At 51.9% G+C, this 26694-nt stretch overlaps 4 protein-coding genes across 4 annotated transcripts; 1 reads left to right on the forward strand and 3 right to left on the reverse strand.

Moving 5' to 3' along the window:
• Positions 1-175: 175 nt before the first annotated feature.
• CkaCkLH20_04401 (nonribosomal peptide) lies at positions 176-8316 on the forward strand (the record flags this gene model as incomplete). The annotated part of the gene is made up of 3 exons (XM_038887120.1): positions 176-3121; positions 3175-4322; positions 4371-8316. 3 exons carry the CDS (start codon positions 176-178, stop codon positions 8314-8316), a joined length of 8040 nt encoding a protein of 2679 aa, XP_038747824.1.
• A 206-nt stretch (positions 8317-8522) lies between these two features.
• CkaCkLH20_04402 (uncharacterized protein) lies at positions 8523-9168 on the reverse strand (the record flags this gene model as incomplete). Its single annotated transcript, XM_038887121.1, has 4 exons — positions 8523-8841; positions 8901-8931; positions 8993-9057; positions 9116-9168. 4 exons carry the CDS (start codon positions 9166-9168, stop codon positions 8523-8525), a joined length of 468 nt encoding a protein of 155 aa, XP_038747825.1.
• Positions 9169-11243: 2075 nt separating this feature from the next.
• Positions 11244-12335, reverse strand: CkaCkLH20_04403 (methyltransferase domain-containing protein; the record flags this gene model as incomplete). The annotated part of the gene is made up of 6 exons (XM_038887122.1): positions 11244-11298; positions 11360-11623; positions 11856-12014; positions 12060-12097; positions 12144-12166; positions 12215-12335. 6 exons carry the CDS (start codon positions 12333-12335, stop codon positions 11244-11246), a joined length of 660 nt encoding a protein of 219 aa, XP_038747826.1.
• A 10320-nt stretch (positions 12336-22655) lies between these two features.
• CkaCkLH20_04404 (uncharacterized protein) lies at positions 22656-24023 on the reverse strand (the record flags this gene model as incomplete). The annotated part of the gene is made up of 1 exon (XM_038887123.1): positions 22656-24023. The coding sequence occupies one exon, from the start codon at positions 24021-24023 to the stop codon at positions 22656-22658; it is 1368 nt and encodes a 455-aa protein (XP_038747827.1).
• Positions 24024-26694: the final 2671 nt, after the last annotated feature.

The raw sequence follows: 26694 nt of genomic DNA on the forward strand, positions 1-26694 counted from the left end.
ACCTTCACCCAAGTCTACCTTTAAAGACCAACAACGTCTGATCTGTGTTGTGGCCACCCGCACCCGGCCGTCACCTTTTATTTGTGTTTTATGTGTTATTGAGATACCCCCCGACGCTGTTCTGCAGCCTCTTCTCTCTTCTTCAGACCAGATCTCGACTCGGTCCACTTACACCATGGCCGACTCCGTCAGCACCAAAATTCTCCCCAGAATCGACACTACAATGTCGTCATTACACACAGAGTCCGTCGAGGACAGGCTGCTCTCAGCAACAGCCGCCGTGCTGAGCTTGCCGCGCAATAGCATTGAGCTGTTTGACTCGTTCGGTGACCTTGGAGGAGACCGCGCTGCCGCCATCGAGCTAAGAAAAAGGTGCATGAGCCTCGGACTCGGGGTCAGGACGAGCGACATTCTGCGCTGTCACACCTTGGCGGAGCTTCAGACCTGCATCACCCCCTTCGGTCAGACCGCGCCCGTATCCAAGGAGGAGTCCGACGAAGACAGCCCGTCATCCTCCGATGTCTTCAGCTCAAGTCCCAGACGAAGCAGCGGCAGCGGTTACTCGACATCATCGTACGAATCCAGCAACAGCGCCGAAGTAGCACCCCTGAGACCACCGCAGCTTGCCATTGAGGAGTTCATCGAGTCAACGCCCCAGGTCACGAGCGCCGCAGTAATCAGGCCAAAGGCTGGCTACTTGGAGGGCAAGCTCGTGGCGTTTGTCACCTTGGCTTCTGGTCGCGTTTCTCAATCCAGCCTCTCCAGCATCCGCTTGATTCCCCAGTCGCAAATGCATTTTGCGGGCAGCCAGGTCGCAGCGGTCCGCCTTGCTCTCGAAACCTCAGAGGGAGCTCATTCAGTACCGAACTCATGGATTGTGCTCGACCAGATGCCTTCAGACGGTGAGGGCTCCGTCGACCGAAGGCGACTTCAGACGTGGATTCAGAACATCAACGAAGATATGTATCACCAAATCTCAAGCCTCGAGTCTCATGAGCTCTTTCAGGAGCCTCTGAGCGACATGGAACGGACTTTACAAAAGGCCGTGAGCAATGTACTCAGGATACCGCAAAAGCAGGTTGGCATGAACTTCTCGTTCAGCCAACTCGGCGGCGACGACATCTCTGCGATGATGCTGGTCGCTGCGTGCCGGACGGAACACATCATTGTGAAGCCAGAGGACGTACATCAATGCTCATCACTTGGCCAACTGGCCTCACTCGCCATCCGGCAGAACAAACGGAACACCACCTGGAACGAGGAGTCTCTCGAAGGCTTCAAGCTGTCACCGATGCAGCAGCTTTACTTTGACACGGGAATTGGTGGTCGACTGGAACCGCGTTTGACAGCCAACGCCGGCTACCGCTTCAACCAGAGCATCCTTCTTCGCGTCAAGAACAACTCCACCCTCGAAGACGTCCACGCCGCCATCGCAACAGTCGTCGGTCACCACTCCATGTTGCGCGCCCGTTTCCGCTCTGGAGCAGACGGCTGGACGCAGCGTATTATTCCCACAGTTGATGGATCTTACGGGTTCCGCTACCATTCGGTGAGCACGACGGAAGAGGTCCTTGGGAGTATCGCGCAGACGCAAGCCGGCATCAACATCGAAACCGGTCCCGTTTTCGCGGTGGACCATTTCCGAACCCACGACGGTCAACAGCTCGTTTACCTCCTCGCTCATCATCTGGTCGTGGACATGATGTCATGGCGTATCATCATTCACGACCTCGATGAGTTGCTGCGAGCGGGAACACTGTTCTCTGAGCGCTCAATGCCCTTCCAGAGGTGGAACGAGCTTCAGGAGGAATACATCTGCAACAACCCGGATCAACTGGCGCTTCCTTATCAACTTCCCAGCGGCCAGTACAACTACTGGGGTCTGGAAGACTCCTTCAACACTTACAACGACATCGCGACAGCGAGCTTCACCCTCACTCCTGAGCTGACCGCCATTCTCCACACAGCATGCAACCAGGTATTCAGGACTGACATGTCCGACATCTACATGGCAGCCCTGATGCTCTCTTTCAGCCAAACATTCCATGACCGTCGAGCCCCAGTGGTATGGAACCAAGAGCACGGACGAGAACCCTGGAGCCAGGAAATCGACATCACCGAGACCGTCGGCTGGTTCACCTCTCTTTGCCCTGTCTCTCTTCAAGTTGACATGGGGGATGACTTCCTCCACATCTTGCGCAAGATGAAGGACACGAGACGATCCATCACCCGTCGCGGCTGGAACTATTTCGCCTCACGGTATTTCGGCCCCGAAGCGTCCGCCCGCAATGCTGAGGGCTGGCCCTTTGAGGTCATGTTCACATATGCCGGCTCTGTCCAACAATTGGAGCGAGAGAAGGGCGTATTGGAGCAGCTCACCATCCCTGGGAGACTACTTTCGACCGATGCCTCTGACATTGGCCCGGACGTCTGCAGAATTGCACTTTTCGAGGTCTCGGCCATGGTCGACCAAGGCGCTGCATCGGTCCAGATCATTTACAACCGCAACTGCAAGCACCAGGACAAGATTGCCGAATGGATCCAAGCTTATGAACACCTTCTCTACGAGGCCATTGGTCGGCTCAGGTACCGAGGACAAGAGCTTACTTTATCTGATGTTCCCATGCTGGACACAAGCTACGAGGGTCTTGCAAAGCTCAATACCGACCGCTTGGTTGCTCTCGGCCTTACCAGCGCCAAGGATATCGAGGATGTTTTCCCGGTCACGGCGCTGCAGCAAGAGATTCTCATCAGCCAAACCCAAAACATGGAAACATGCCACAACCATGCCATCTATGAGCTCTCCTCCCCCAATGGCCTCCTCGCCGACCAGGCTCAGATCTGTTCCGTCTGGCAGCAGATCGTCGCCAGGTACCCGGCACTTCGGACGGTTTTCATCGACAGCATCTCTGACAACGGGCTCTTCGACCAGGTCGTGCTGCGGAAGTGCTCGCCCGAGATGCTCTTCGTCGATGCTGAAGTTGGCACAGACCCCATTGCCGTCCTCAATGCGTTGCCGCCGATGAGCGCTACACCATACAATCCCCGCCACCGGGTATCAGTTTGCAAGTCTCACGCTAGTACCTTCTTGAGGCTCGACATCAGTCATGCGCTTTGTGATGTAAGAGACTTTCGTCCCATCAAACCCGATACACAGTACTGACCTGTTGTTAGGCTTTGAGTCTGCAAAACATCATGTGGGATCTGAAGCGCATGTATAACTCCAGCAAGCTACCTATGAAGATTCTCGACCCGCCGCACGCCGCCTGCCTCGAATACATCTCCTCAGCGCGCCAGGAAAACAGCCTCAGCTTCTGGGTCGGCCGGCTTCAGGAGACCACGCCATGCCTCTTCCCGCGACTGACGACCATAACTGAGGGCACCATGCAGCACACCAACTTCTTTATCGACCTGCCGACGGTCCAGATTGACGAGTTTTGCCGATGCCAGGGAATCAGCCGGGCGACTGTTATGCGCATGGCGTGGGCGCTTGTCTTACGCGCTTTCACCGGATCAAGTCGTGTCTGTTTTGGTTACCGCGCCTCGGGTCGAGATGGCGAGGGTGCTCCTGAAGGGCTGAGCCTGTCTGTTGGTGCCTTCGAGAACACCACGACTTGCGCGATCGGGCTTGAGAATTACAAGACTGTCGCAGAGGTCCTCAAAACCGTGGAGGAAGACGCTGTTGCTTTTCGCCCCCATCAGAGCGTCTGCATCTCCGAGATTCAACATGCCTTGGGCCTCAAGGGGGACAAGCTCTTCAACACATGCCTGTCTTACCAGGAGGAGCCTCACGAGCTGAAGAGCAGGTTCAGTTCGTCACGGCCGCCAATGAGCCTCGCATGCGTCCAATCATTTAATACGCCCGATCACGATGTTACCTTTTCGTTGACTCTTGTCAACGGGCAGCTTGTCACTGGTGTCTCTCACAGAGTCATGAATGCGTCCCAGGCCCAAAACTTGACTAATACCTTTGGTCGCGCCGTTCTCTCCATAATCGGCAACCCCAGCGGTCCTGTCAGCAGCATCGATCTCTTCACTGACAGAGACTACGCCCAGCTACTGATCAGCGATTGGGAGACTGACAAGGCCAATGAGGCGTCGCATGGATGCGTTCACGCACTCATCTCCCAGCAGGCCAGGCTTCGGCCTGATGCTCAGGCCATCTGTGCTTGGGATGGCCATCTATCATACGGGCAAGTTGGCCGCCTTGTCTCTCGTCTTGCCACATACCTCGTGCAATGGGGTGTGCGACCAGGAGTAGCAGTCCCGGTGATCATGGACAAGAACAAGTGGGCAGTGGTCAGCATTCTGGCAGTTCTGAAGTAAGTAGCTTGCATCGGTTGAGACTTTCAAGACTGACGATGTCCCAGGGCTGGTGGCTGCTTCGTGCCCATCGATGCGGAAGACAGAACTAATGTCGAGACATTCATTCGCCAACTCAGTCCCAAGGTTGTGATCTCCACTGACATGGATTGGAAGCATCTCGAGTCCATTGTCGATGGTGTCATCGTTGTCGACGATACCCTTTTTACCGTCAACTTCCCGCTCGAATCACCTCTCCCAATGGCTGCACCCAACGACGCCGCGTGCATTCTTCTTTCTCCTGGATCGTCTCGCGGACGAGAAGCAAAGGGGATCATCTTTCACCACGCTGCTTTGTCCGCGGCGTTTGTCACCCAAGGCCGCGCTCTCCACCTTGACCCCAACAGTCGTGTCATGCAACTGTCATCGTTCAACGTCGACACAGCGTTGATTGAGTTGCTGTCGACTCTTGTACATGGCGGCTGCGTCTGCATGCCATCGAGTGTAGAGAGAACTAGCGATATTGTTGCCGCCGCACGCAGGATGGACGTCAACTGGACCTACATGACACCCGTTTTGGCCAGAAAGATGACTCCCGCCGCCATTCCTACCTTGCAGACTGTTTGCTTCCGGACGCGACGCTTGGACGAGGATACATGCGCTCCTTGGCTCGACAAAACCAGGGTTCTCCTCGCATATGGCGCTCCTGATATCTGCCCTCTCGGTATCTCTGTGCTTGAGGTCACCAAAGCCGAAGATCTTACCCGAGTCGCACGTCCCTTCCTTGGAAGATTCTGGATTGTCAACCCTGAAGACCATCGCAGACTCATGCCCATCGGAGCAATTGGTGAGCTCATCATTGAGAGTCCAACTCTTGCCCATAGATTCGTCCCCGGGCAGCCACTGGCACACCTACCTCAGGATTCGGAAGTCTCGCTTGAGGACGGCAAGCCGAAGACGCGATACTTCAAGACAGGACACCGCGTTCGCTATATGGAAGATGGCACTCTCGACTTCGTCTCAAGCGGTCGTGATGATGTTGAAATCAACGGCCAGATTATCCCAGTCGCTCAGGTCGAACAAAAGCTACGGCGTTGTCTGGGCCAAGGGATCGACCTCGCGGTTGATTCCATCATCACACGTGATGCGCAACCTGCGCTGGCTGCTTTCGTCGAGCTCGGCGAAAAGCTCTTCGAGGGCTCGGAGGATCTGACCAGAATCACCATCACAACTCGGGAGCGTACTTACATCGCCAAGAAGCTGATCGAGTCGTCCCTGGGCACCGGTCTGCCTGCGCAGATGATGCCAACCATCTTTATTCCCGTCAGGCATCTCCCAGTCACCCCGTCGTTGAAGGTGAACCGTCGAAAGCTTCAAAAGATGGCCAACTGGCTGTCGCGAGAACAGTTACTGGCACTCTCTTCCGTCCCGTCTCCAGACGAGGTGCAAACGGTCGGCATCAAGCCCCTCCCGATGACCCAAGTCGAAGAGCGCATGCGATCGATTTGGTCCACTCTCCTGGGAGTTGAGCCTTATTGTATCCACGGCAACCAGAGTTTCATCTCACTTGGAGGCGAGACCTTCCTTGCAGCCCAGCTGGTCATCGAATGCCGTAAGCTTGGTCTCATCATCTCCCTGTCCGATGTTCTTCGTGGCGCCACTCTCACCGATCTCTGCCAAGGCATCACCCTCAGCGCTGAGTATACTCTGGACACTGCCGAGCTCCAGTCTGGCCCCTCTTCTTCAGCGGGCACGTCGGAAATGCTCTTTGAAGAGCAATTCATCCAAGACGTCATAGCTCCCAAGCTGGGAATCTCCCGAGATGCCATCGATGACGTTGCCGAAGCCTCCGCAGTCCAGCTCAAGTTCCTCGAGACGGGCTTGTTGAAGGGTGCTTCGAGTCTCAGCTACTTTACCTTCAGCTTCAGCGGTGCCGTGCATCCTAAGAAGCTCGAGGCTGTTTGTTTCTGCCTTGCGAAGATTCATCCCATTCTCAGAACCGCCTTCGTCACACATGAGAGACGTGTTTACCAGGTCGCCCTTAAGTCATTCATTCCCGAATTCAGAAGAATCGAAGTACCGACATGGAGAGTTGCGAACATGACTGAGAAGCTGATCAAGAAGGATCAAGCTGCATCGTTCGCTCTCGAAACACCAATGACCAAATTCTTCTTCGTCGACGCGGGCAAGCAGTCCAACCTTGTCCTGCGATTATCTGGAGCCCAGTACGACGATGCATCGATCTCACTTCTCTTGCAGCACTTGAAGAGTATCTACATTGCTCCATCATGTCCGCCACGAAGAGCAACATACTTCGATTTCGTTCGCTCCGCGCAGCTTTCTCATGTGGCGGGCGCCTTGGAGCACTGGACTTCGCTACTTGACGGCGCCAAAATGACTCAGGTCGTCGCACACAACAAACCTCCCGCTCTGAGCAATAATGTCAGGACGATCTCCCAAAACGTCGCCGTCATGTCGCTCGCCAACTTGGGTATCTCATTCGACACAGTTGTCAAGTCAGCTTGGGCAATGGTCCTGGCCAATCTCTCCGGCTCAGGCGACGTGCTCTTCGGCGAAATCGTCGAAGGAAGACACCTTCGACTTGCCGATGGGTCTGATATTTCTGGCACCCTCGGGCCTGTTTCAAATGCGATCCCAGTCCGTGTGCGTTTCGCCGAAACGCTCAGCAGTCCCCTTGAGCTCTTGAAGTATGTCCACGGTCAGCGCGTCATGAGCATCCCGTTCGAGAACATGGGATGGCTTGAGGTCGTCGAAAAGTGCACCAAGCTCCCCTACTGGACACGGTTCAGTACCATCATCGAGCACCGTCACCAAGACGCGGCCAAGGAATCTGCAGTGTTCAACATGGGAACTATCAAATGCAAATTCAACATCCAGGAACCGACCAGTCGAGACGTCTACGATATGCATGTCATCTCTACACAGGAGAACTCGAGCTGTGCAGAGATCTCCCTAATGTTTTGCGAGAACCGCATCCCAAACATGTTTGCCAACGAGACGCTCAAAGCACTCTGCTCAACCATCGAGCTACTTACATCCGTCTCCATGCTTCACCCATTGATTCCCTCGACTGCGGACTACTGTGCTGTCCCGCCGCAAATTCCACTCCCCCAAATCGATATGGAGCCAAAGGCAACCAACGTCGGCGCGAGCATGCCCGAAGACCACCGCACCTCGATTCAAAAGACCATTTCCAAGGTCTGGACAGAGATTCTTGATCCACGATCACTCGGTGTACCTGAGTCACAGCTGCCAAACGCTGCATTCTACGATCTTTGGGGCAGCATGATGCCCGCCTCCCAACTTTCACTGGCTCTTTCTCAAGAGCTGCCGAAACTGGGTATCCCAGGCTCTCACAACTTAACCATCACTATGGAAGAGATCATGGCCCATCCCACCATGGCAGAGCAATTCGAGCTGGCGGCGCGCAAGATGCGCGATGCGAAGCGGAGGACTATCTCTGAGTTCATCTCACCCAAGACAAATCCCGGCTGGGGTCGAGGCCTCCGTCGCCTGAGCACTGCCGTTATTCCTACCAAAACACCAGAGCGAGGTTTGAGCAGCACAAGCGCCAGTTCTTCCAGTTCGGTGGATGTATACCGCAGCTCTACCACAGCAAAGCAACCTTTCATGAACTCCATCGCAGAAATGACGAACGGCTCTGCCTCGGTGGGCACGGCGATAACAACTACTGCACCCGTGGAGTTGGAGACGCCGCAAACCCGAAGACCCAGGCTCAGTCTTGCCGTTCAGCACGACGGGAGCAGTATGGAGAGCATGACTGATGGCAGCAGTCGCGAGGATGAAGAGGCCGATCGGGAGAATGAGAGCGAGGATGTTGTGAGTCCCATGAGCGCTAGCACTCTGGCCGCGCCGGCTGTGAGTACGCCTGCCGAGGGAAACAAGATTCGGAGGAAGGCTGGGAGCGTGCTTTCTCGAATGAGCAGGATCGGCATAGTGAGCCCTATCAGTGCAGGTTCCAAGGTTAGTTAAGTAATGTATCTATATGTGTACTGAGTGCTGGAGTATGGCCATCCAGTAAGATGGAAAAGAAAAGGCGTACGGCGATTTCTTTTGTTCAGTAAACATCCTTCGCGAGAGGAAAACTATCACGGCGGCGTATGATATCCAATAAATTGTCTGTCTCGTTCAAGCCCGCTCCGAGCACCTCGATCTGGTGTCTGTCATCCCACTGCTACCTACGCTTTGTCCGTCTCGACAGTGACGGTGAAAGCGTCGGTTCTGACAATTCTTCCATCGGAGTCGTACTTCTCCAAGATGCTCTCCTGGCTTCCCTTTGTGACAATGGTGGTCTTGAGACTGTTGAAACTGTCCGCGCCGAACCGTTGGGGCTCTTTCTTTCCTTGATGACCGAACATGCCCATGCTCTTCCCGCCAGAATTCTGGTGTGTATACCTGCGACTGCTGGAGGAGAAGATGCGCTTGCCAAAGACGATTTCGGCCAGAGGCTGAAGCACTGGGACGCAAGCGGCAATGATGATGATGCTACCTTCGACACTGTCAAGAACGGGTTAGCTACAGCTAGAAAGCTGGGGAGGATCATGAAGTGATCTTACATTGTCCATATAACGAGTTCGACCGCATCGTCTGGATTAAAATTGAGGTGTCAGTGAGTTGTCCAGGTTCTAAGGCAGTATCAGCTACGTACACGTTGGGTCAGGGCTGGCAAGCAACGGCAGCCTTGTGCATTTGTAGATGACAACGATTGATGAGCTAGGTAGTTATTAATCAGGCAGGTTTCCAAGAATAACCGCAAATCAACATCACTCACATCGATCCAAAGCCGAGGGCAATGCTTAAAGCCACCTTCTTCCGTATATGCATCTGCAATTTCGAAAGGATCACAGCAGGGTATATCGAAAGATAGACGTCGGCAAATGCACAAAACGCTGCATCCATTAGCGGAGGTTTTCTCAAACGGAGGGACAATTGAATCTTGGCTTACCTCCAGAGTAAGTAGCGAAAGACACGAGGACCCATTTGCTCCAACATGTTCCTTCTACAGAAGAATCCCATTGAGACCGCGCTGGCTGGCACTGTGCAAAAATGATCGTGATGAATCCAAGTAGGTTAACGACGCAGAGGATTGCCAACGCCCAAAGAAACCTTCTGTGCCACTTGCTTGGGTTCAAGACTCGAGTGAGTAAAGCGACAACTGCGGGCTTAGGTAGGCCAAATGACAGGAGACCGGGGGGATAGCCGGCGATACTCCAGAGCATGGCGTTCGACTTTTGTTCGGGGGATAGAGTATCGACATGGCGGCCGTACCCGTTTGATACGGCAGCAGCGAGAGTTGCGACATTCATCCAACCACAAACCTAGAAAAGACAACAGATCAATGTGTGTTATTAGGAGTGAATCAAGTAATCTCAAGACTTACCACGGATGCAATGATCAGATAGTCATCTAAATGGATCTTTCCCATAATCTTCCCTCTGGTGAAAAGCCTCGCTGCTGCGAAAAGTGTACTGATTGCCGAAACGACGGAGACCACTACGAGGGCCTCCGGTCCTCTGTTTTCGGCATCTCGAGCCGAAAGAGAAGTTGTCGACATTACAAACCAATTGGCAGTTCCGGAAACCCGAAACAGAGACAGAAGAAAGAGAGGAATAATCAGATTATCCAAACAACAGAAAGGAGTTGAACTTCGTAGTTCTATGGCAAGGAGACATAGCGACAGATACTTTAGGGACGGACCGCACATCGGACGGTCTCATCGGACAGTCTGATCGTCCGCACGACATGTGTCAGTTGCGAACCGTGCATAGCGGAAGCCCACTCCGTAGCCGCCAGCTAGTCAGACCATGACCTAGAAAGGCAATATGAATAAAGTCAAATAGATTGATCGACAGCATTCCAGCGATTAGAGTAGCATGGCAGACAGGGATGACTGAAAATACGTCAGTTTAGGGTAGCACCTCGTTGATTGATCCCCGTCCATCTCACGATAGTTCGCTTATGTCGTGCCTCATTTGGTGACGCCGCAGGGGCCGTTGACCACGGTTATGATTCAAGCATCGCGCTGTGACCGCCCTCTCCGGGGTGACGAACAGGTGTTTGCTCAGTAATTACTTGTTTTCATTCGTCTGCAGGATCCAGATCCAAGGGAAGTGGTTCTTTGTTGACTCGCTTGTAGAGCGGACTTCGGATGTCGTCCGCTCGTACACGTGGTCTTGGCATGGGGCTCTTGTGAGGACTGCCTGCCGCCATTGCCTCGGCTCTAAAAGGGTTGGGAACCCGCGTACCGGCGGTTGGAAGTGTAATTGAACTGGTTTGAGAGATTCTCGTCAAGAAAGTAAGCGGAGGAGAGCCGGCACTTGTTTGCAGCCGATAAGCGCCGCAGACGGAGACAACCCCGAGTAGTCAGACGTATCTGTTCATATTCTGCATTGGCGAAAAGCTAGTGCGATTTTCAATTAGGGCTCGTTGCGAGACAACTTAGCTGATAGCAAGCCCCCGACTGTTTGTATCGAGGATTTTATCTCCTGAGAAGGCACACAAGTTGCTGGTCGCTGAATCGGCGCGGCCATCCGCATTTAAGCCAGCACAATACAGAAGAACTTGACTTCGCGAAAGGCTGACTTCAAACGCCCTGAGAGGCAGAGAAGAGCTGATTTGATATATTCCAACTCAAAATTGTCGAACGACATGCCCAGATATCGGGAATTGATGAGTTGCATTCTTCATTTAATATCAGGTGGCAAGCAGGGGGTAATGACCATGTCTCAGGCCTGAGTGGGCCTCCGCAGAGCCTGATCATATCACCAAGCTTCTTTCCGAGAACCCTGACCCCATGGCGTCAACTTCCCCGGAATGAATATCCCTGCGATGTTCGGCGGCGCAGCACTAATAGTAACCACTTTAGATGATGTGATGAAAGCCTTGTGCTTAAGTTTGCTCTACTCGTCTTGAGACGTGTTCGCCTTGAGAGGTTTCTTTCCGAAGGTGGAGTATCTGCGGCTCCAGTATCAGTTCCGGAGATCAAGAGGATTAGTTGCTTACTTGCTTAACTCACATGTTCCAGTAGGCGTGGATGCCAGTGTTGTTAAGGTCCCGTCTCACACCGCTGCAAAACACCAGAACCTCCTCGCGAGTCCAGCCGAGCACGTTGGTAAAGAGCGCAAGAGCCGACGCCTCACATCCTTTCAAGCTACAGGCCTGGGACCAGCTGCCAAGTTCCCGAAGCTTCTCATTCTTAGTCCATCCGTTCATGGGCCAGATACGTTTCACTTCGACTACCTCTTCAAAGCCTGCGTTCACAAGCAGGTCCTTAAATCGGCTGGGGGTGTCAACTGGTCTCCCCATCAAAGCAGTTGATTCCATCAACAGGGAGGACCATTCATTGACTGGACTGGTCTCGGGCATGGTGCCATCTCTGCATTGGATGGGAAAGGTATTATCTTGCAATTCGATGTATCCCCCGGGTTCAAGATTGCTTTTTTCCACTCATCAGCACTTGATACATTCTCGCTTTCTATGCCGTTGGGCTAACGCCGGGTGTCTTATCCTACCTATAGGCCTGGGCGATAACTTTCTCCCAACTCGCGAAGCTGGAGTTCATGTGTCGAAGGAAGACAAAGTCAAATGGAGCCGACCACGTCCATTCTTTCTCAACATCATCGATTTCAAAAACACAGTTGGAGGGAACACTAGTTGCAAGGTTCATGTTACTATGTATTCGTGACAATATTCTCGACCAGATGGTAAAAACTCACTAGCCTGATTGAATCGGCGTTAAGTCGACTCCAATTACCTACTAAGTCATCAGCGACTGTTGAGACAGATTTCAAGGAGACAACCTTTGCTTCTGGGTGTTCTTCGGCTATATTCCATCAGTCGTGATTAACAATTAGTGGGTTGAGAAACTAACCATAGTCCATCGCCCAGATACCAGTACCAGTGCCGATATCGAGAACCCTGTTCGCTCCGTTCTTTTTGGGGCACATGCACAGTTCGCCGTCCCAAGTCAACTGCCAGAGATGATGCTGCATGTCTGCGTTGGGTGTTCAGGAAAGTCTCCACTGTGAATAATGCATACATTCTGAAACTCACCCAGTCGGTCTTGCTCTAACTGAGGTACGTCGACTCAGTGAGCACGAGGTCAAAAAGAAACCTAAAGGGAGAGTGATATACTTCATCATCAGGCAAGATGTATTCTGTAAAAAGAATGGATTCGCATTAAGATCTCGGTTCAGGTACGGCGTTGCTGCACGCTGACGATTGGAGAACCTACTTCCTTCGCCGAGAGTGGCATATCTGCGGCCATTCTCCCTGCGATGCTTTATAATGCTCGAGTTCAGTGTGTCGAGGGATGAACGGAGTGACTTGAACATTAGCTCCTACTCATACGGCATAGATTATGGTGGTGGCCGGCGAATCGCTTACTGCACCACTCAAAGAGGAGGTTTCCGAGAGCTCCCCCGCAGCTGCCTAGACACACAGGGGTTGTTAACTCAGGATATGAAGAGAAAGGGCACATAAAAACGCACAGCCTCGAGAGGGTCGGCATTTTGAGCGTCAGCCATGTTGTCTCGATCGGTGGCACCAGTATGAGAAAACCAGCTCGCAAGCAGGCGGTCGTGTTACGGTGACAAAGTTGAGGAGGAGAGAAGGAGGGGAAACGAGCAATGAGATTCAATCGGTGCAAAGTTCCTCCTCGCTCTGTTTCCCCCTTGCCAATCACCCTCCAACGGATGGCAGCTAAACGGATATCAGCCATGAGCGCAGATCCAGTTGTGATTGGACTGCGCCGCTTCAGCCGAGTCATAGTGGATCTTTATCGGTTGCTTCAAAGGAACATATGGAAATCGTGGGGGATAGACTATGAACATTTGTCAATACTAGTCAGAGTCCTAAACACAAGATAAGGATGTTTTGTGTAAGAAGAAAATTAGTCTCTCGACTGCGCCTTCTCTTCACGACCGTTGTACCAACCATCATTGAGATCAGGGGGAAGAAACACTTTACCGCTTGTTCATCCCAAGCTGTGAAGTTCTTCCCCGGACTGGCGCACTTGGCATCATCTTGGCCCTATGTGCGATCGCAGCACCTTTGCAGGGTATCGCCACCCCTGGGAGTTGCTGAGTCAACCCTTTCGCAACAAGGATACCAACCTCTGATGCCGAGGTTGATGTGCTTGCATGCATGATGCTAAGCGAGCGGTGACGGCGATAAATGCTCATTCGATGATTGCTGGATTTTCATCATCGGGTTTTCGGGCAGCGTCTGCTCCTTAGGTTTAGAATCCCACGATCAGAAACTATGGAGTCCCGACGATTCGCCATTGAGGACTGCATCTCCGTTATCCCATCAATAGATGCCGGAGCGGATGTTTTCATGAACGAGAAGTGAGTTGTAAATATGCGTTTTTGGGTTGGTGAAATCAGGAAAGTGGTGCGCTAACGCGAACAAACAGTCGCCCTTGGGACCCCCCATCAGAGGCTCGAGGTATCTTTGGGGGTTTCTTACTCGGCCAGTCGGTAACCGCTGCTCAAAAAACGTTGCCGTCCGCAGATTACTCTGTCCATTCTCTCCAGTCAACCTTCTTGCGGCAAGGGACAACCAAGTTCAAACTTCTACACCATGTCGATCGTGTCGCAGACGGGCGTACCTTTGCGACGCGGCTCGTTCGCACCATGCAGAATGACAGCTGTGTCTTCATGGCAATCATAGGCTTTCAGAAAGGCATAATAGGGGGCGACTCGGCGAACATATTTCGACATGACCTGCAAATGCCTTCAATGGATGGGAAGTCCCCCAACGAAATCCAATCCGGGTACGAAGGAATCAAGCATCACATGGGTGTCCCACAAGATCTCGTGGACGCGTTGCCGAGCCAGTTTGATTGGCGCTTTCTTCCGTATGAGCCCACCAGCGATCCGGCAAGGTTTGAGCTGCGTGCGTTCGTAAGAGCGCCAAAGCTATCATCGAATGACAACGGCGTCCATTTGTCAGCACTCGCGTACTTCACTGACATCTGGCTGCTCTCGGTCCCCCATTTGGCTTCGCACATAAAATACGACAAGATGAAGCGCAAGCCCGGTATTCAAATCACTCTGAATCACTCCATCGTGTTTCACCATCCGGACGCTAAGGTGGATGAGTGGATGGTCTGTCTTCGAAGCACCGAGTGGTCCGGCGGAGGAAGAGTTGTGATTACGCAAAGACTTTGGGAAGCCAAGAGCGGGATTCTTCTGTTGTCCAATTCTCAGGAGGCATTGATGCGGTATGCCAGACAAGATGCAAAGATCTAATCGAGATTTGTTCCATCAAGGGAATCTTCTGCGGCCTATGAGAGTTAAACAGCAGTCCAAGACCTTGCTTTCCTCACATACTTTCCTTGACGCTGTCAGTCAGGCTGAAAGGGTCAATTAATTGAGCTATTGGATGCCTACTTATTACTCAGCAACAAGTAACCATATTCAACCAGAGGTGGACCCCATATCGTAACCGTCCCAATCTGTTCAAAGCCCCAATCATCTTCACCAAACAAGTCAAGAGTCAGACCAATAGACAGAAGGGCCATTTGGGATGCAAGACAGGCGACAAGTTATTTTTGTCAGCCGAAACGCAACAGAAGTTACATGGTTCAAACTTATCCTCTTGGATGATCCGGAAGACGTTATCTGATTGTTTCCTTCGTGTGGCGGCGCAGCTCTGAGTCGACGTTCCCTCTTTCGCGCCCACGTTTTGGTGGAAAGAATGACCGAAAGAACTGCAGTTGAGATGCTCCAAGCAACGGGAGGTATATGCCAAAGAATATTAAGTGCGGTGCAGGCCTTCTCCCTGCCCATCCTCGGATGTTCCGGGTAGACCGTAAGGGCGGAATAGCTTCCACATGCGTCGATGTGGGAGAGCTCGTACATGTATGTAGAAAAATTGTTGCATGATATCCCATAGCTATTGGTGAATGGTATAAGGTTCGCGTAGAGAATCCAGAACGCCGTAGTTGATATTGTATAAACGCTGAAAATGAGAAATGTGATGGTTGAAAAGAAGAGCTAGTAATAGAACATCATGAGATACACAACCGATCAAAATGCCCATGGAAGCCATTTCGTTGGCTTAAGAGCTTGAGTCACGAACAGGAGTAACACGAGGTATATTGTCAGGTTTGTCAATAATCAGCGACATCGGTGTATAACCTGCGCAATGATAGCAGCAGCCGTCTCAAGGCGTAGACTTGGAGTCAAGTCATTGGATTTTCACTCTCTGAAAAGGCAATTTTGCGGTAACACCAAAAGGCTGCAATTCATCACCGGGGAATGAGACGCAGCCTAAGCTGGAAATTAGCGCGATCATTGATGTACTGCAGCTCAGCTTGCCTGACGACACGCAGAGTTTTGACGTTATTGATACACAATGTTGAAAATTATAGACTTCGGAGATGGATCACAAGAAACCATGTTGCATTCTCTTACACCACGAACGAAGACGAGGACAAACCCGCTCGTCCGAGGCCAGCCGGTGCACTCGGGCCTAAGTGGGTCCCGCAGCCGGGCCTGTATGGCCGGTTACCGGATGGTTCCCGTCGGAGGGACTGGAAAGTTCGGAGATAAAACCACAAGTCGGAGCAGGAGCAGCACGACTCAATCAAGTCGCGAATTCGGACGGTGACATCCATGCCTGCCACCATTGAGAAGGATTGGACGACCAACCATTTGTACCGCGAGCGGCGAAGCATCGAATGACTTCACCGAAGGCTTGATAGGATCACCAAAGAAGACAATTAATGTCCAGATGTACAGTTTCCAACTAAATTTCTAATGACGAAAACATTATTTTCAAGTATGTCCAGCACAAGGGAGTCGAGTCATAGTGATGTCCGGAATGATCTCCTCAATGGTCACGTCATGAGTGATGTCTAAGCATATCATGTCAACTGCAGCCTTAGCCCATGAGTTTGGGAACTGTGCACGTTGAGCGAAGATTCTTTGCGATGAATTGAATTGTATCAATTTCGCATTCTGCAACGCGCGAGTATCTCGGTTGAAACAGCCGAATCATAAAATTGTGGGAAACTGTCATAATGGCATCGATGCGCAGAGTATCTGCCCTAGCGAATACTTGCTAGCAACGCATACGTACGACTATGCCCATTGGATAGAACAGAAACTCCAATCGGCTGATGCCCAGCCAACTTGCTGACCAAAGTGTTGACAGGAGGACATGAGTACCACGGAGCATCGTGCTCAAAAGTAACCATGAACTTCTTACTGCCCGGACCATGGGTATCTACGGCAACTCTGACCTCTCAGACTTTTCCCGAATCGCAGGCATTTCGTACATGACCCTCGCATCCTCTGATAGCTCGGCATGTGATCCGTAAGGTCCTTGCGCTGCATAGCCCCCTTGTGGATAGTGCGATGAGGCCTGGGGCCTCGGAGATCCCATGGGAGTCGGAGACAGAGTACTCATGCTCATGTCTGATACAGGCCGCTGGATCGCCACGCCGTCCGAAAGATTAGAGGGTGAGCTTGGATAAGCCATGTTCTGTTTATCGTAAAGGTATGGGTCGTGTGAGGCGGCGGCTGGAGTGTGATGATCTGGGGCGGCTGGAGGAGGCACGTAGACTGCTTGTCCTGCACGTTTGGCCCGGCGTCGGCGCCACATGAATGAAATACCTGCGAGTATCGCAACAACACCCAAAGTTGATCCTACTGCAATACCTGCAATAGCACCCCCGCCTAGCGTCGCGGCGCCTCCGTTTGACTCAGCCGTCGCAGTTGGACTGCTCGTCAACGTGCCGAGCCTGCTTCTTATCGGCACTCGTGTAGCTGACGGCTTCGTAGTACCCGTGTATGTAAGAGCAACGCTGCCCTGATTCGGAATACTGGTTGGAGCGTGTGTGGCAAAGACAGTGCGGTTGAGATCAGCGCATCGACTGGGGAGCTCCGGTAGCCTTATTAGATCGAAAGGCCACCTTGAAAGCGTGACATCTGCGTTTTCCGGATCCGTGGGACACTTTGTTCCGCAGCTTTCAGGATGAACGCAAACCCAAGGCTGGTTCGCACTAGCGCTGTCTTTACTTTCGCATGAAATTAGACCAACCCAAGGGGAGAGGCCTAAAGTTGACCGTCAGATACCAGAAAGTGCATTAAGCGGAACAGATATGGCTTACCTGCATCGTAACCACATTTCCTTGGACAGTTCTCATGTTTGTAGGTCGGATCATTGCAGCCATATTGATATGTGTTGGTAGTGCCCGAGTTATTCTTCTCATCTGGGTCCCAGCAGCCACCGTACTCCAAACACTTGTCGCCCGCAAGACAGCACCAACTAGCACCATTTGCATCCGGATCAGTCTCATTCAGACATGGAAGAAGTTCCGGTGGGCCGACGGCGCCTTCCGCATAATAGCATTGATTCCAGTCCCGTTGCGCTGCCGCGATACACGCAAGGAGCAGGACAGTGAGCCTGACAAGCATTGCGCGTGTTAAACCGCCAGAAGCGAATGATGGCAGCTATGTCGGTGGGATTAATGAAATATCAGACCAAGCTCCCCTCTAAGGGCATGTAGACCGAACGTGAGCAGGGGAGAGTGCGACACTAAGTCTGCGAGAAGGTTTTGCGGGGAAGAGAAGGGGAAGCAACAAAACAAGAAAAAAAGGGGGGATCTTGCGTACAATATAAATGCCTTACCTCACAGTTGGTGTTCGGTTCGCATATTATTCCACAACCAACGACCGACAGGGCTCCCGGTTCGCACTCGAATCCCAAGCCAAGCTGTTGGCTTGCAACACCTAACAGCCAAGTCGCAGCCTGCTTCCAGCCCGTTTCCGGTCTGCCTCCATCCTGCTCTGGAAATACGCCCGGACAGCGCCGAGCTTCCAATCAGGTGTTCGTATATCCGAAATACATTGAACTACCCATGCCCATCTCAGCTGTTGTTGTTGGGGACACTCGACTTGACCCTCGTATGCCGCCCCACACGACTCACCGACCACAGCACATGCAGGCCGCCGTCACGGACATTGATGGGTAATAACTGAAGAACGTACTTGTAGTTGGTGTTCAATGATCTGAAAAATGTCCCCACTATGTTGCTGCTTGCCTATGTCAGCTTAAGACGCCACAATACATTACCCGTCACAACCACCAGTCGGAAGAGGTTCTAGATTTGGACAAGAAACAAGCACAACACCATGGATTCCCATTTGTGAACAAGACCCGATTGGATAACTCGTATTATGCAGGTAGGTGCTTAATGCTAACCGGATCTTGATAGGCTGTTTTGTCTTGTTGCTGTTGGTTGGGCTTGAAGTCAGAAAATGCAGTCTCTGTAGTAAATTGCCGGATGACCCTTAATACTTTCAACTCATGCGTCTCGGCGGCTCATTTCTTGTTGGCTGATCTTCACCAGCACGATGCGATTCTTGTAATTGCCTGAGTCGCAGAAATCGGTCCCCAGAACAAAGCTGATCTTTGATTTATTCGTAAGTCTTCTTCAGCGTCCAATCGTCGGATTCGGGAAGGTTTCGCCTTTATCTTCCTACCTCGACTCATTCCCATCACTCTGGATCAGGAACAATACAAAACAGACATTTGGGAATGTAGGAAACTTTTTGAACTGATGATCATTGCTGCCGGTCTGTTTCGCCGATCTCTTGGTCCCGCACGTTGCGCAGCACTACAGCTGCTCAATTATGGTCAGCGGTGAGGTTATGTTGATCCCGTCAGCCAACGACTACACCGACGCTACTATGAACTGGTATATGGCCGGGCCGTCCATAGTTTCGCAGATGCAGGGAAACATCGAACTACTGGACCTGCTAGAAGATCTACCACAATCCGTGGGGCATACCTGCAGTACAGGCAACTGCAACTTCAGGGCTATGTGTTGTGGTGCGATGACACGTTGACGGCAAACGCAATCGGGACTCTGTGTTGAACAGCTCGACGGCGATGGTGCTGATTTAAGGACTGTGGGTGGGGAAATGGAGGCAAGCTGAAAGGCCTGCAGGCTGCAACGAGCCTACAAGTGATGCAGGCGACCGCAGCTGCGGCCAGAAAGCAGCTGAGATCGCTGAACTTGTTCCATCAGGTTCGCTGAGACGGTTACTTCTTGGGAAATTCGAAGTAACATGGTATTGGGCTTCAACTCTAGACATTGAATCCCGGCGTTCTGGTTACTGAGTGCGATATGAAGTCACGTCTGGGCCGAAGCCGACCGGAGTGGACGGGCATCCGGCCCCACCCGTTGCGCAGAACCTACTACACTACTGAGTTGCAAACCTACACCATTCTCCTTCCGCACGCACCCTGCTTACATGGGCTCTTCGAGGCTCCTTTGCACTCTCATGTTTAACGATGAGATATGCAAGGTCATTAATCTAGAAATGAGCTTTCTCATCGATTCTAAGATCCTCTTCAGACCCATTGCGGTGAGAATCGGCGCTATCCTATCTTCTGCCAGCCCAGCGTAAGGTGGGTCACTGTTTTTTTAGGGGGGGGGTTTGGGGGTTGGCCCTCATTTCCGAGAGGTTTCCGAGTACAGTTCGGATAAAAAGAGGCACTTTCAATGCCCGCATCGCGACGCGTCGCTTCGTGTCCTAAATGACTTTTTTTTTTTTTTTCCCTCCTTCTCTCCTTCACCCCTGTCAGGTGCTTTTGCAACACAAAACATGAACCTCAACCACCCGAGTCCATTTTTATACAGTCATGGAGCTTTCACGTCTGAAAGCTAACGCAAGCTCTGCGTAAGTTTTGTGCACTGTCATTCTGCATCTCTACCGAGTCGAAAGGGCAGATTTTCTAACCCGTCCAGTCCGCGCAGTCCGCTCAGAATAAGACCTCGCCATTCGATCGTCCCTTCGAGTCCATCCCCCGAACCATTATCGCCCGCTCTTTCGACTCCCGTCCACAGAATATCAGCCCTTCGCTTTGGCTGGACTCCGTCGCCGCGGGCCAGTCCTGTCCGTCGTACCTCCAATATCTCCCCAGACCTGTCCATTCTCAGGGCTGCTGTTACGAGTGGCAGTATATACCCCGCAATCCAGTCTCCCCGACCGTTCAAACGCCCGGCTCCTACCCAACTTTCACAAGAGAACGACGAACATGAATCGGAACAACGACCGATCAAAGCTGCCCGATTGGACAAGGGCTCAGACGATGACGTCCACCGTCATCAAGAAGATGTCTCGCGACCTACAAAGCAACAAATCGGCTGTAATGCACCAGAGACAACAATAATTGCGAGCCGCGAGCCGGAAGAGCAAGAGAATAATCACGAGGGGGACGGAGAATATTTTCGGAAGAAGCAAGAAAACGCCACTCAGCTACCATCCCCAAGCGGCCGTTTTCAAGATTTTGAGACGCTTATGGCTAGTAATGGGGAAGAAGAACAGATTCAGCCCGACCAATATCAAACAGATGGTGCGACTTGGCCTCATGGATCCGACCAGGCCCCCCGGGAATCCGAGGTGCTCAATGCCAGCACCAATGGAGGAGATAAGGACGACCAGGACCAAGACCATAGAGACGTCCAGTACCCGGTGGACAAGATTTTGTGCCACCAATTAGTGAGCGGCGTCGTTGAGCTTCTCGTTCAGTGGGGAGGAGAATGGCACACACATCAGCCCACATGGGAAGAAGAATACAGATTATGGGAAACGTGTCGCGAAAAGGTACTGGAATACTGGTGTCCCAGGGGATGGAACTGCAGGACACGACGTCTACAACTCGACCGTTTCAATGGACCATTTACCGTTCATCGCATTGTCAAGGAGCGAAAAGCTCGGCGGCGTGGTGGCTCAAGTGTCTCCCCAACAAAGACCGAATACCTCGTCGACTTCGTCGGCTACGCGAAGCCTGAGTGGCAGCCTGCAGAATGTCTTCCAGCTGCCGTCATTCAGGAATGGAAATCTTCTTTGCCTTGATTCGCAGAGGGTTTGCCGTGTGCCCTGCATCCTCATCGTCTTTGTTGTGGAGTGAAAACAAGAGAGTTCTCTAGCAGTAAGTCCATTTCTTACTCTTCTCAGAGGCTATTAGCCTCATGTTGCAACGCTCTGTGTTGGGGTCTATGGCCTTGGCTACCCGATCGGCAGTCTCGGATCCCATAGGCTTCTTCCGTACCGATGAAAGTCGAACAAGCTGTGCAAGCAAGCGTCGTGCAAACGTACCAGCCCCCGGGTTCGCAAAAGCTGGCTTCACCGCGACGCCATCTTACTGCTTTACGTCCACTATGGTCTTGACCAAAATCAATTTCTTGACGTGTTGCCCCCTGAGTGCGTAAAGAACTGAGGATCAATCTCAAGCTGGCTTCCATGCTCACATCACGTAACGCATACCCTTTCTCGCCTGGCCAGCACGTAGAAGAACCACATCTCCCTCCATGTATCATTGCATTGCGCCTTGTCGAGCCAGAGTTCTTTTCACCGGGGCAACAGCCGCAATGATGTGTCCTACTCGCAATTGTCCACCTGGGCGATTGCGTTAATCGGCAGCACCCCCACCGTCAAAACGGCCATCATCTACAAATTCTCCAAACTTCAGAACATGCGAAGGCCCTCTATGTTCTAGAAGTCCCGTCTTCGCAGACTCTAGATTGGCATTCAAGGGCTTTAGGGTCATAGGGAAAACCTATGAGACCCAACATCTTTGTGCATGGTAGTAGCCTCATCCCCCACCGGGACCCTGAAATCATATCTATTAGCTGTAGAAGTACTTAAATGTCTTTCAAGATCAAGCAACACCTCCATGGTTACCACCAGTGATTGATGGTCCATCACATGCATGCTCGAAGAAGACGTCGACCCCTGTCCCGTTGGTACCCATAAAGTGTCCTCAGCAGGCCGTGAAAAGATGTACGCCTGCTTCACGATGGCGCCCTCTTGCTCTTCGGGGTTGTCGTCCAGCAAATTAACGCCAACTTGCGAAGAGCCGAGGCCCACGTCCACCGCCCATATTCAGAGGACTTAAGTGCCCGCTTTTACTTTGTGAAATATGCTAAATAAACTCAGCTCAAACATCAAATGCCAAAAGCAACGAAGGAAGCAGCTCTGTCATGATCATCGGTTCAAGCCAACACCCTTTCATGAACAAACAATTTGTATAACCTGAACTACCAAGCCCTGAATTTGTCATTTCAATCCCATCATTAAAGACATACAATCATCATCATCTGAGAAAAGATCCACACTACAACAAGGCAAAACTCTCAGCCTGGCAAATTATTCCGAGCAGAACTCACCGTCATCCAAACAACCGCGAGAAACAACCAATCCTACATCATCAAAACAGTCCAAATACGCCTCCGCTGTGCTATACCATGAAACGGAAATAGTTGTAAACAAACATCCTCATCGGCTGCGTCAAACCTCCTGAGGCTTATCGACACAAGCCTGCTTGGCCCGTCTCTCAACCGACACGAAGCTAGCTGTGACCTTTGTTAAGGAAGGCTTCTCCTCGGTGCCCTCACGGTTGGGACCCCCGGCAATGAGTTCCATCTTCTCGCGGAACGAATCATCATAGTGCGAGAAGACAGACGAAGTGCGGTGGGAATCAAGCGACGATCTCGCCGTGGCCATGCCGTACGAAGAGAAAGTCGTGTCCGCGACCGAAGATGTGCGGCTCCGCGTCGAGTTTGAACGCGTCATGGGCGCCAGCTGCGTCTGCATCTGTTTGCTCTCGAATCTGGCGAGTTTGTCCGCCACACCGCCCTGCATCGTCTTGAGAACAGGGAGATCGCTGTTGATGGTCGGGCGGTTTTTCCTACCCTCCTCGAGCTCCTTGATCCAGCCGAGCCGATCTGCAGGAAGACGGGACGAGGCGCGGCGGGATGGGATGCCGCCATTGCGATATGGGGCTGAGGCAGAGGGGGGCAGGGAAGGGCAGGGGGATGGTTGCCAGGATCTTCGACGGTCTGAGGTGACTGGTTCTGTGGGCTCCTTGTTCGTGGCTGGGTTTGAGGAGGGCAGTGAAGTTGGTGTCGAATGGCGCTTTTCCGCACGATTCTGCTCAGCAACAACAGCAGCATTCTGGCGGGGTCTGGCGGTGGATTCTGGGGTGGCAGCTGGGGCTGGCCTTGAGGAGGCAAATACGGCGCGTCGAGGCTCGCGGAACTGGGTTTTGCTTTGGTTTGATGAGATCGTGCTTTGAGTACCAGTGGGCGCCGCTGCCGGAGGCGGCCAGGGCCTCGAAGAATGCGGTTGAGCATGGCTGGAGTTGACAATTGTCACAATGGAAGCCGAGTTCGATGAGGGCGCCGCTAGTGATGGGGCATGGCCTGGGCGACGTTTTTCCGAGGGGACTCCCGTTGGCTTGGTTTCTGATGCTGCGAGGAGTGACGGTGAAGACTTGTTGAGCGAAGGGTTGACCGTTACAGGCTCAATGGTCGTGGTTCTCTTGGCGAACATGTCGGCGATAGGGGTTGTCGATGATTTCGATTGAGGGGGCTTCTCATCCTCAGCTTCCTGCCCCTTCTTCTCCGGCGCAATGCGAAAGGCCTCGAGGGACTGCAAGTCGATGTCAAGACACGATGTCCCGAAGTCCTGCACCTGAACACGAGGGAAAGCCTTCTGGCTTTCGTCAAGAGACGGCCTCTCTCGCTCACCAAGCATCGACAGTGTCGTCTTCTTTGCCAGTCCGCGGCCACGGCGGACGAAGCCCGACAGCTTCTCCCTGACAGAAGGAAGCCGTCGCGGGGCTGCCCAGTCGCCGCTATTTCGTTTGCTCGACATTGTTGATCCTCTGCTTGAGATTCTTCTTGGTGGTGAATGTTCATAGCCCAATCCTCAGATTCACGTCCAAAAGAAGGGGACACGGTTGGTGGAGCATCACGTGAATGTAAACAAGATTGGATTGGCCCGGAGATGGGGGTTCGCATTGACGCAGGGGCCGTCATTACCACTCTAATTAGTTTCACGGCAACGGGAGCTGCCCCTGACCAGGATTTGGGGGCCAGGAATGTGTCAATTGGGGTTCGTCGGGTATGACCGAGTGCTGAGAGAAATGTTCCGGAAGGAATTTGATGATGGAGGTGGGTTTTGGGATGACGATCAACAGGGAACGCAGCCAGACGTGTTTTTGGGGGGAAATCGACGCCATGGTTGACTCGATGAGACCGCTAGATGGAGATCGTTTGCGGGCACTAAAATATGTGCTGTGTTGGTTTGCACTTGGGCTGTACGTAATCAGTTTGAGACGCGTGTATCACGTGCCTCAATACGTACGCTTACTCATTCTCGAAACTCATTTTCAGTCTCATAATCATTGTGCTCGTTGATGACATCCAATGGGCTTATGGCGAATGCTGAAGATAAAAGTAAGTAAGTGATAGGACATTCTGATTATTGGTATGAAATGAGATTGAGGAGTGGCGTCCATGTCCGTGTTCGAGTGATATAAAGAAGCTTGAGTGAGACGGTAATGATGAGATCCAAAAGTGAGATGACAGCCAGCATAAGAATCCGGGGCCGATTCCCCCCACAGTCTCGGTCGAACCATAACTAGAACGCAAGAGCTTCAAGCATATCCATTTCAAGATCGTTCAGCTGTCACTGCTGCTAATAGCCAACAGGCCTGACGCAGTCCTCGATTGAACCCACTTGATCGGCTCCGGGAACCTGCTCAAAATTCAGAGTTCAAGAAAAAGTGACCACTTAAATGACAGTATTACGGGCAAATTTTCTATCACTTACGTCCCAAACGATAGAGAAGGGGTCCCAGTCGGGATCAGTGCCAGTTTCTTCTTCACCGATGAGGTGTTTAAGAAATGCGTATGTCATGGCCATACCTGAAGTGTACAGGTCAGCACATGGCCGTTGAAAAAGCGGAATTGTAAACACCAACGAACCGGCAGAAATGCCTGAACTCGTCCAAATCTTTCCGTCTCGTGTCCAACGTGCTGTGGGGATCCACGACACATTTTTGCCGAATTTAACGACTGAATTCCAGGAGGATTTATTCGTCGTTGCACGGCGACCCTCAAGCACACCTGACAATGCCAAATGCTTCGCGCCAGTACAGACGCTCAATATGAAGGCCACTTCTTGAAATCGCGACGCGACAAAGTTAGCGATGGCAGTATCATTGTTGTTTGTCAGTGCTCGATTTCCAATACCTCCTGACAGAAGAAGGATGTCCAATCGGGGGGCATTGCTAAAGTTATGCGTTGCTATGATATGCGCTTCTAAAGGGGGTAGATTTGTGTCAGAGTCTGGGCTTTGGGTCGAGACCGGCCCTATCTTATGCGAGATGATCGATAAGGTGATCCTCTTCGGCTGTGAGATCTGGACAATTGAGTGAATTAATTAAGGACGAAAAACTTCTTCGAATGATTGGAGTAGTTACGCCGTAGAAGATGTCGAGGGGGCCCTAAACATCGAGAGGTTGGTAGTCTGGGAAAACAACCTAGCGTTCATCAGCGCAGAAGCACCCTACAGGATTCTATGGTGTTACTATTCCAAGCGAAAGTACTGCATCATCAGTAGGATCTCGAAACTTCGTCGACTTTATGTTATCAGTACCAGCCCATGAGCACGGGTAGATGAGGCTCAATGTCACGAGCAATAGTTGGACAGTAAAGCCGCCGAGTTGTTTCTTGGTAAATATCATAGTGCGCTGAAATTGTTTGCGGTAACTATGAATGATTCTTAGAGATATTCCAAAGCAACAGGACTGGGTTTCTTTTCCACTTATACTTTTCCAAACAACAAAAGAAAAGGAAGAAAATTCCGAGACTCCCAACGCCCAACCACCAGAACCCTTCTGCCAAGACCCAACGAGACCTTGTTTGCCTTGATTAGTGATATTATCGTCTTGTGACTGCAAGCCTCTTTACGGTATAAAAACGTCTTTTGCGTAGTATTGGGTCGATCCACGGCCAAGAGGCGTTCAGGCTGGAAAATGTCTGAGACTGCAATGATGATCACAAGCGGGCAGTTTAGCCATGCCTGCGCCCATTGGTTAACCGGAGACCTTTAAGTGCAGCGAAGCGTTTTACGCTATCGCGTCAGATGTTGTGTAACATGTTGTGTTCTCGGTGGCTGAGAGTCGGTGAGACGGCAGCGATTCTTACTTGTTCTGCACGAAGTATCGGTCGCCATTGTGGACGTACCATGAGACTTTCCTTCTAGAATCAACTAATTCCATTCCAAGACGATGCTTCGCCAGAATGAAGATAACTAGGTCACGAAGTCGGCGCCAAAAGCATGCATACTCTCTTTGCCTTTCCGCGCATAAGGACTGCCAACGTCTTCGTTGATGGAAGCCAACGCTGGAATGGATGGAGGTTTACAAATTGTTCTAGAAGAGAAACATGACAAAGAATGGCTCGAACCGAGCCAAAAAGGATCTAACTGAAAGAGAGTTCCTTCTGAGCAGAGGCTGTCTCATATATAGCAATACAAT

Source organism: Colletotrichum karsti (genome assembly GCF_011947395.1).
Source record: "Colletotrichum karsti strain CkLH20 chromosome Unknown Scaffold11, whole genome shotgun sequence".
Taxonomy (NCBI): Eukaryota; Fungi; Ascomycota; class Sordariomycetes; order Glomerellales; family Glomerellaceae; genus Colletotrichum; species Colletotrichum karsti.